Below are 10,589 nucleotides of genomic sequence, written 5' to 3' on the forward strand. Positions count from 1 at the left end.
TTTAAAAAAATAAATAATATAATGAATGTTATAGAGTAAAGGAGATCTATAATCACACAAGGATGATTTTAATGGTCATTGTTTTTGTGAAACGTGAGATATATCACATTTGAAGAAAGATATATAAGGATAAGACATCAATAATGTAGTGATGTTTTCAATTATAAAATCAGTCTACATTAGAATCAGAGTTCTGAGAGAAAGAAATAGAGTCAAGTCCTTTCTATTTTTTCCTACAAATTAAGAGAAGAGATCCTAAGAGATTTGCCAAGATATGATAGCATGAGTAGTATCATTCTATGGCATTAAGCGACCATTTAGGTATTGAAATCTAATAGTGCTATTAAGAATTGCAATCGAGGATATTGAAACCCAATAGTACTATTAAGAATCACAGTTGAGGGTACGATGAGAAAAAGACTCCCAAGATATGATATCAAGTAAAAAGTTGTATCCTTCATATTCTCCGAAGCATCCTACACACATAAAATCCTCTTAGTCCTAAAGTTGATATGATACACAATATCACTAATACTTTTATCTATTACTAGATTAATGTTTTTTATATTTTAATAGTCTAAAAATTGAATAATAAATATTTTTAATCTATTACTAGGTAGATATTTTTGTCTCCCAAAAATCAAAGTACTTCATTTCTTCTACTTATAATATATTATCCTTGTCTTATCCATTAGTGCTTGCTAAAAAGTTGATATTACAACACTGTATAATGAAGATATTCTATTTTCAAGTGCAAAGGTCAAGGTAAAAATTTTCACTTTCTATTCTATTAGCTTGAGGTTCATCCTTAGTATATATATCCCTACCAATTTGTATCAATACCATGGGACTCTTTTAATCATTTTCTTATGAATCAAATTGAAGAGATGGAAGAAAAAGCTTGGATTTGGTTGAAACAAAATCTTATAAAATGAATGTCCTAGGGGATGAAGTATGTGGCTTGGATGCCCCAACCTAGTTGTGTCTGCTGAAAACTGATGAGCTAATCTCATTTAAGGTCTATGGAGGACCATATCTCTATAGTCCAATTGGCAATAAGTGGTGTTGGTCCTCTGTGTAGAGACTCTTTTGATTGTTGATCACCTTCTCAAGATTTTGTGAAAGGAGACGAAGGGAGACCATTGTAGACCTGTTGGTAAGAACTGCACGTGATTTTGGTGAGAAATTTTATGATAGAGTAAAATCTGCTTTAAGAACTAAGAAATAAAGAGAAGAGGAGAAACCGATGGTTTAATGAATGTAGACGAAAAAAGAAGCATGATTTTGGTGGGAAACGTGATAGTAGAATATTTAACCATTCAAAAAGAAAAAATAATGGCCGAAAAGTGATCCGTGACATGAGTTAACGTCCTTAGGCATTTAATGGCAGGTCTCTTAAATGAATAATGCATTCTCTCATTAATCACGTTTGAATGACCAAATTTGGAGGGTTCATTCTTTTAAGACCTCAACTAATTAGCAACTTTATCATTTTCTTACAAGTGCCGTATTTGAAACGTTTTTGGCCCTAATGTTTTCTAAATTCAAATTACCAAAAACCTTAGTGTTCATCTTTTTTACCCCTGTTTTGTTGTTCTCGTCTGTTTTGTTCCTTTGTGATAGCTTGTTTCTCTGTCTCTATCTCTTCCCTCTCTTTGTGAGTAGATACAAGTCTCTAGAAACTATAGTACATCTCTTTATATACATTTCCACCTGTGTCATTCTTTGATTTTTACAAATGTAGCCCAAAGTCCCCTATGAACAGCCAATAGAATTTCATGAAATTAGTTCATATCTCCTACTAAACTTTCTTGTTGCATACTACTCTCTATGGAATACCATTTATATGCAATGCCCAATTGTTGTTCACATGGAACCTTTCTCCACTTTGGTCTTTAAAGTTCTCATTTGAATATTTGCTACTACGACCAAGATCTGCATTGGAGGCAATTTCACTTGGACTCATACCTAGAGTTGCACCACAATCCCCATGCCCTCCTACTTATCAATGCCTTGCACTTGCCCTAATAACCAGGTATAGGTTAGTGCACAGTTTGGTAGCATAACCCGGCTTTTGGTTCATCCCACCACATTGACAAATTTGCTTACCAAAAATGACCCTCTTGGAGCTCACATTCCACGCTAAGGTTCAACAAAGCAACCTTTGCTGCTTACCTATTTAAATTTTGAGAGTAGGCTGAGGGTGTTTCATCCCCAATGCCTCTAATCATTAGCTTTATTGATAAGACTATGAGGAGCTTTGGCTATCTGGAGGGAAACTTTAGAGGGAACCAACTACTAAATGGTTCGATTAGTCATTCGTCCCTATACCCAAGTTTGACGAACGATTTGCACATCAATATTGCTATGAGCCTCCACCAAAATTTCTGGTGTTTACTACCTCTACATCCTTCCTCAGCATTGAGCATGAAACATTGGTGGTTTGATGCACTCAAGATCAAATCCAAACGATGACACTCTCCCTTAGCCCACTTCCATGTGAGAGACTAGTTGGTGGACAGCCCTCCACTCCTTAACCACCCCATTTTCACACCTCGTTTAGATAGTTTGGCTATTGAGTTATCATCCAATATTTATTCATTCTCTTTCTTTTTCATTGCATTTTGTCAAAGTTCATTGTGTGGGTTAAGCTTAAAAGGGCGAGGCCCATGAAAACACCACCTTCTTTAAGCATTCCAACAAACCTCCATCATTCACACACATCCTATTAATATAAGCATGTCATCACAAACATAAGCAAACTCCCGACTTATCCTTTCATTGTATATCATACATTTGTTGCCTCCATCATGCGTCATATTCTAGTCAAACATTAGAAATACGCAACCATATTCAATCATGTTTCCCAACCATCTCCACTTTTCAGCCTTGTCCAATCATATGTTTGCAACCTAACATGGAGTATGTAAACAAGGTTTCCCTCGTAACACCTCCATAAGACCCAACTTTGAAAATGCTTACCTTATTATAATACCAAATTTCATTACATGTTAATACTTAAGAATATATCCTTACAATCAAAAGTGATCAAATATGTAACAAAACATAAACTATTTTAAAAGATTGAGATGGAAAAACAAGGTAATGCAAAGAGACAAGTGGATGAATTGTTGAGAAAGTAGACTAAGTGTTGCATTAATTTGCAAAGAGATAGGGGGATGAATTGCCGTGTTACAAGATTTAGGGTCCCATTGGAGGAACATTCTCACTACCTTTACTCTCTCCATGAGAAACTTGCTTTACTTTGAATAGAAATCAAAATATGTGTTTGCTATAGGTCCCTAAGCAAGTTTTGCTTTCCGTACTCTAGTTTTTTGAGATCCCTTGTATCTACCAACAATAGTGACACACCCCAAAACCTTATTGGTTCTCCTCCATTTATTGTTATCTAATATGGTGGTCTAAGAGTCTCAAGTAGGCAAGAGACAAGAATTGAGATTTTTTCTTTCTTTATTGCTTGTGTAGCGAGGAGGCCCATTTTTCTTAGACTCCAAGAGTTACAAAATTTCTTGGTATGATAAAATGGAAGCTCTACCAATATAAGTGCCTATGGGGTGTTTTCTTGCCACTGATTGTGAAAGCAATTTGGCCTCTTGTCTTATAATTGTTCCTTCCTCATTAACATAAAGCAATTGCAGCCCACCATTGCTTTGTTCTTTTTAGATCTATTGAGTGAGGAACATGTACTTTTTTAGTGTGTCCTTTTCATCATAGGAACCTACCAATTAAGGCATCTTAGTCCATTTGCATTCCGCGACCCCGCATTATTATAGTGATTGATAGAAGCATGTGGTACGGTATATGAGAATCTCCAAGATTTTTATTTTATATTGTTATTGGGAGGCATTAGCTAGAGGGATGATTGCCTTAAATGGTTCTCGGCTATATGTTGGGACACGAGGATGATGGCCTTAGATAGTTCTTCCTTGGGTAGAAAAGTTGATGGAGACATCTGTCCTTTTTTCTGAGTATGACACTCGCTCTTATGCACATGGGTGACTCAACTATGGGGTGACTCCACTAGGAGGTGATCTCACAAAATACACTCAAGCCAATATTAGCATTTATTGTGTATAGAGTTTTTGTTGAGAACTCATTTTCATATTCTGAATGCCTAATGGATAAGTTGCTATTGCAAATGGGAGGGGGTTGACTAGGGATCCTTGCCTAACTCCTCTTTGAATATCAAAGGCGTCCATCAACTTGCTATTAACTACAATTTGGGCAACCATGTTTGCTACAATGGATAAGGGGAGATTAGCGAGTTTCTCATGAAAAGGGAGATGAGCAAATTTTCTCATGAAAACCCATTTTCAGCATGACTTGCTTTAGATAGCTCCATTGAGCTGTGTCGAATGCCTTCTCTACATCGAGCTGGAGGGATGACCTTTTGATTAGAGAGAGAGCTGGAGATAGATGACCTTTTGATCAGAGGCTTTCACCCATTCTGCAGCAATAATTGGATAGAGCATGTTGTTGTAGGAGGGAGCGGCCCTTATAAAAGGCGTACAGTTGAAGGAGTTCTTCACTATTAGCATCACATAGCCAGGCTTCTTGTAAGGAGATGTAGTGTAGAAGGTGTGGGTAAAGCCCTCCCATGGGTCTTGCCTACACACTGATGTAACCCCTCAAGCTTGGTGATGCCTCTTCTCACCATGTATGGAAACGCCACCTGCTCACAAGTTGGCAACAAGACCTTTGTGCATCCCTTTTATATTGCAAGGCTCAATAGACTTTAGCTCATATGCTGAGATAGAAGAAGGCAATCAAAATCCGCTATTATTTTTGTTGTTGCAAGGAGCCATTCTCCACAGTTAGTGTTGTACCATCCATCTATCTAGACGTGCTTAGTATCGTGGGTTTGATCAAGCTGGAAATAATCCTTCATGTCAATCCAGCTGAGTTGGTTTTGGGCAAGACTCCAAGCCTCCAGCTCTTCACCTTGGATTAAGGGAGAGAAGAGGCATTCCAAGGGTCTGTGACCATGTCCATTGGATCTCTTAAAGATGAGATATTGAGGTAGCCAACTGCAAAGAGGCTTCTCCCTCCATGATATATTTGGTCCACTGCTCCTTCATTTTGAAGCATGGTGTTGAACCATATAGTCACATCCATGGCCTTGGGGGACTTGCCTGTGGAAAAAAGACGAACTGCTGTCTTATTGAATCATAAAATGTTCCTAGGACCACCTTCTTTGTTGAGCCTTCATGCCTTTCCTCTGTGTTGCACCTGCTTTCCCCAGCTAGTGTTCCTGATATGATTTGCGGTTTTGCCTCCATCTGATGTTTATTGTCCTCTTCAGTGTTGATGGAAGAGTCCACAGCTTTGTGATCACTGGCCTGAAGTCTTGCCAGCACTCAAGGAGCTCTCATTGGCTTTTGCTGCTTATTTGCATATTTCTTCTTATGCGTTATTGCTGCCCTCTCCTTCATCAGACGATTCTGCATTGTTGCTTCCTTCCTCCATGACCACATCTTCACCATCAATCCTGCGGAGGATATTTAAAGCAACACTCCGTGCAGTAAGCTGCATGCAAGTTAATGCCCTCTACATTACCTTACTACTTTCATCAGGAAGAAGGATACGGTCATGCCAGATGATTATGCTTAAGAATTCTTTCACGCTTTGTGGTTAATTGTCCTTCTCCTCATGTGTGCAATGTCAAGCCCGCCTCGGAGGTCTGCAAATCTTCTTTTGTATAGCAGCATCGCGCTTTGTGCTGGGACTGGGCGGGCGGGTCGCATGAGTGGGCGTGTGTGCAGGCAAGCAAGTCGTGGTGGCTCTGGAAGGTTTTGCAGGCGAGCCTCTGTGTGTGCCATGTGGCGCCCCCACAAAACCTTCTGGTAATAATAGTAGATGGCTTGGAGCTTTGTAAACACTCTATCATCTTTGTACCTGTTGTCCAAACCAATCATCAACAAGAGCAAGCTCATCGCCACATTCCCTCGACTCACTATTGTTAATGAGATGTAATTCGACAAAATTACTCATGTTGAACCTCTCATTACATCTTAAATGCATTGCAAGACAATCCATGCCACACATGCATTTCTAATGAAGAAGACGTCGACGTCACATGACAGTGATGAAATGGAACTCATAGTGAGTGAGTAGTAGTGACCGTGTCAATATCTGGACAATTCCACCTAAGCAGCACAAGACGAGGGTGCAGGGATCGAGATCCACAGTTACCAGAAACCAAAACATGGTAAAGCAGACCACAGTTGGGATGAAATGTTATGTCGCCGTCTGTGGGAATCGAACCCACGACCACGTGGTTAAAAGCCACGCGCTCTACCGGCTGAGCTAAGACGGCTTGATATAAAACTCAAAATGACCTAAAACATTTTGATATCAAAAAGAATTATTGTTTTTCACCTTAGCTACCAAACAAGTTACGGAACTTGTGACTGCATATGCAGAAAAGCAAAACCGCTACATTGTCTTTCCCCTTTAAGATGGCTTACCAAGGAGGATAAAAGTCCAAGTGGGCTATAGCTGGCCGCAGACAAAATACGAACTTCCTACCATCCTCTTGCAATGGCCAGCTGCAAGTGGCCTAAGCTTTCAAGAAAACCCCATGTGAACATATCCTTTCAACCAAGTGATCACCTAGCGAGACTTGAATCCACAACCTCACAATTATGAGCCCATTAATTGCCCAAGTCTCAACTGCTAGGCCATCAACTTTGGGGAATACTAAAAAAATTTCTTAAGTCTAGTAATAACAATCAACCTTCGACCTACAGAAGGAAGCATTTTCATGCTTTCAAGCTAAGATAATGAAAAAAGGATAATTTTGAAGGATCTCTTGAAGTTGTAAGGATCAAAAGACAAAATCTTGTCCCCACAAGAGCTCTTGTAAACGCACATAGTGAATCAAGTCTTTCAAATTATGTCTATAAATTGCATAGAGTTCCCACCATTGTCTATAAATGAAACTTCAAGATTGTCAAATGTAACCATTTTTCTTTTGGCCTTAGTATCCTTTCACTTTCTAAGCTTCAATAAGAGCTGTGGATATTGTAGAGTGTATAACTGCACATGAATGACAATGGCTAACAAGAAAACTAATAGTATAAGCTGGAGTTGATCATAAGCAAAGGCTCACAACACTTGGTGTAGGCCAGAAGTCCACTTTGGGGCCAATTTCCACAAGATACTTTTGGGAACCAAATGAAACCTTCAATCCTGCAATTCACAATTTTCATAGGTTTTGCAGATATTTTTAATATCCAGTTAGGACAAACTTGACCCTTAACTTGAAAGCCTCTTGAAAATTTTCAAGGTGATCGTGAGAATTTGACAATTTGCTCTACACAAGACCTCAGTTTTCTGTGAACACTGCTTTGGGGCATCTTTGTGAAGCCTCGGCCTTTAACACCAGAGCTCAGATTCAACTGTTCAAAAGACGCACGTCCATCTTGAAATGTTGCAAACATTTGATGCTTGCTTGGTACACCCATGCAACTGCAGTGGCACATATGCTAGCTCCAATTTTAATTGCACTTAGCATTCAGTGGGGATATATACCCAGCCTGGAAATGGTCGGCCAGATACAGGTAACTCAAAAATTATACAAAATTATTCATGCTACATTGAATGCTGACATGGTACACACACGCAAATATGGTGATTCTGTTTGATACTCTCCCTGACAGTAATCTAACAGCTTTTCTTTAATGATAACCCTATAGCAATCAGTAATCTACACAGGAGATCAGGGAATTTATGCTCCTTGACTGGATACAGTAAAGAGCAGAGGATATGGGCATGCAAATCTTCAATTAGATATGCACATATGGCGATTCTGTTTCATACTCCCTTACAGGAACCTAAAGCTTTTATTTAATGACAGTTTTATGCTGACCAGTAATTTAGACAGTAGAGTCAGGAATTTACACTTGTTGACTAGAAGTTGATTATACAAAATCTAGCAGGGGATGGTGAGCCTGCCAATCTTCAATTTGATCTAAGCTGTATTCTTCAATTGGAACGGCTACTGTTTTCATAACTGTTTGAGCATGTCTCCTCCCTTGACTGACATGCTTCCTTTCATGAGATATACCAAATTGACATCTGGCACAAATCCTCGATTCTTCATGTGTAAACTGAGGACTACAGACAGATCTAACAATTCCTTGCTTTGCTTCACACCTACAGCAAATTCATGCAGCTTCTTTTTTACCTCAATCAGAGTGCTACCCTGTCTTTTCTCTTTCTGTAAGTATTTCCTCATCCCTTCAATCCTCCTTGCATCGTGCCACCGGCCATAATTTCCATACAAATCAGCCATCAACATATATGTAGCAGCAGAATCTTGGCTTGCCTCCACAAGCTGCTGAAAGCATCCTTCTCCAACCTCCACTTCTCCATATATTTTGCAAGCAGTTAGAAGACTCATTAAGATTACCATAGATGGTGGACATTGCATTGCTAAAACAAACCTAAGTGCATCATAAACATGCCCTGATCTTGCAAAAAGATCAGCCATACAAGCATAGTGGTCTTCTGCAGGTTCAATGCCATGTTCCTCTTTCATGGCCTTAAAAAATTCCTGGCCCTTGAGGACCAAACTGGCATGGCTACATGCAGCAAGGAGGCAAGTGAATGTAGTGCAATTTGGCTTGACACCTTGCTGTTGCATCTCTGTGAAAGAGCATACAGCCATGTCACCCTCATGATTCTCACCATAGGTACTTATCATCGTATTCCATGCTACAACATCTCGAACAGGTAAATCGTCAAACACCTCTCGCCCCTCTGCAGATGAGCTACATTTACCATACATGTCCACTAGTGCATTCCCTACAAAGGAAACTCTCTCCAGTCCTGATTTCCTAATCTGAGCATGTATCTCCCTACCAGTTTCTAAAGCTCCTTTGTTACCGCAAGCTTTCAAGCAAAGAACAAATGTGACAGCATCTGCAGACACCAGTTCCATCTGCATTCGTGTCAAACAGTTGACTGCATCCTCAAGAAAACCGTGTTCAGCGTAGCCTGAAATCAGTGCGTTCCAAGAGACCACATCCTTGCCTCGAATTCCATCAAAAACTTTCTGTGCTTCAGCAAACATGCTGCATTTGCCATACATGACCACCAGTGTATTCCCAACCACGGGGCTTCCCATGAAAAAATGCATTTCCAGTCCCCGTTCGACGATATCAGCATGCAACGTTTTGCCCCTCTCTGTGTCTTCCAGCTTAGTGCAAGCATTTAGCAGAGCTAAATATGTAACCCTGTTCGGTTTGACAGAGTCCTTCTCATGTTTCATTCTATGATACAAATGGAAGGCATGCTGATGTTCACCAGATTGGATGAAGCCGCAGATCAATGAAGTCCAGGAGTACTCATTGCGGTGCGGCAGGTTGTCGAATATGTGCTGAGCATCACGCAGGATTCCACATTCCACAAGGGCAGGAACAAGATAGTTGCCGAGAACGGGATGCAATTCGAGATTTTCATTGCACAGGTACGCAAGGAGCTGCCTGGCCTCATGCTCGTTCTTGTTGTGCCTAAATTGCTGCAGAGTAGCGATCAAATGTCCCTCAGCTGAGATAGGCAACTTCACCTGCATCAGGGACTTCCACCCTAATCACAGGCATTGCGCCTAAATTGCTGCAGAATGGCGATCGAATGTCCCCCACCTGAGACAGGCAACTTGACCTGCATCAGGCACTCCAACCCTAATCACAGGCATACAAATACAGATATGTATTTTCCTGAAATTCATGCAGAAGCAGCAGCCTGTGAAACAGACTAATCATGAGGTACCGTTTGGCGTCATAGATATGTTCCCAATGTCATTAGGACTCGTGTACTGCTGTGAAAATAATCTTCCTATGATGTTAGCTTGCTCAAAGACATATGAAAAAGGAGCAAGGTGTCTTCGAGTTCCTTGAGGCTTATAAAAGCCACCGTGTCATTTTGCAAGGCTTGAGGTCTCAAGAATCTGCACATTTTTACTAAGAGACACATTCATGCAATCAGAGCTCCAAGATTTATCTATAGAATGTTAAGCTCTTGGTGTAGGATACTACTCAAATACAAGGAGTTTTAGACAAATTCCCTCTATAATTCCCATATTGTGAATTCTGACAACATTGGGAGGTTTTGTGAGGGAGGGACCGTATACCTAGGCTAGATGTGGTTGAGGGCAAGTGACTGCTGGCTTCGAAACTAAAACTCATGATGTTGAACACTCTAGGGAAAAACAAAGGAGACATCCCCTTTTCACACATGGGAAAATGTAAAAAACTTATTGTTAAAGCTCTTGGTGTATGGTATTACACAAAGCTTTTGAGATAACTCTACTCATAAGCTGGAAGAAGAGGAAAATGTGGTCTAGTCTTGGGCATTCATTTTGCCTCTAGTTGGGAGAAAGAGGGAGTTCTTTGGCAAGGTAAGGAGTTTGCAAGGCCAAGCGGCCATTTTGTTTGCATGTGGTAAGGTGGTCCCCTTTGAAATAGGGAATATTAACTAGAAGATTTTTGAATAAAACGTGCATGCCCAAGCTATCTCCCAGGGAGATAACATTAGTAGTCACTCTATGTCCTATCCCAATTAAT

The 10,589-nt window shown here is 40.1% G+C and overlaps 1 protein-coding gene and 1 non-coding gene across 2 annotated transcripts; both read right to left on the reverse strand.

Moving 5' to 3' along the window:
* Positions 1–6,264: 6,264 nt before the first annotated feature.
* TRNAK-UUU (transfer RNA lysine (anticodon UUU)) lies at positions 6,265–6,337 on the reverse strand. The gene has a single exon. It is a non-coding gene; the product is annotated as a tRNA-Lys (tRNA).
* A 538-nt stretch (positions 6,338–6,875) lies between these two features.
* On the reverse strand, positions 6,876–9,932 carry LOC148024581 (pentatricopeptide repeat-containing protein At2g33680-like). Its single transcript, XM_087694205.1, has 2 exons — positions 9,796–9,932; positions 6,876–9,668 (listed from the first exon to the last, which is right to left on the reverse strand). Exon 2 carries the CDS (start codon positions 9,596–9,598, stop codon positions 8,030–8,032), a length of 1,569 nt encoding a protein of 522 aa, XP_087550331.1. The 5' UTR covers positions 9,599–9,668; positions 9,796–9,932; the 3' UTR covers positions 6,876–8,029.
* Positions 9,933–10,589: the final 657 nt, after the last annotated feature.

The sequence above is a fragment of the Lygodium microphyllum genome, chromosome 15, assembly GCF_053477565.2.
Source record: "Lygodium microphyllum isolate KBCC chromosome 15, Lygodium_microphyllum_v1.1.10, whole genome shotgun sequence".
NCBI lineage: Eukaryota > Viridiplantae > Streptophyta > Polypodiopsida > Schizaeales > Lygodiaceae > Lygodium > Lygodium microphyllum.

What these genes read in the sequence shown, in the direction of transcription:
- LOC148024581 (XM_087694205.1), bottom strand. Translation starts at nt 9,598, where the DNA reads ATGCAGGTGAAGTTGCCTATCTCAGCTGAGGGACATTTGATCGCTACT.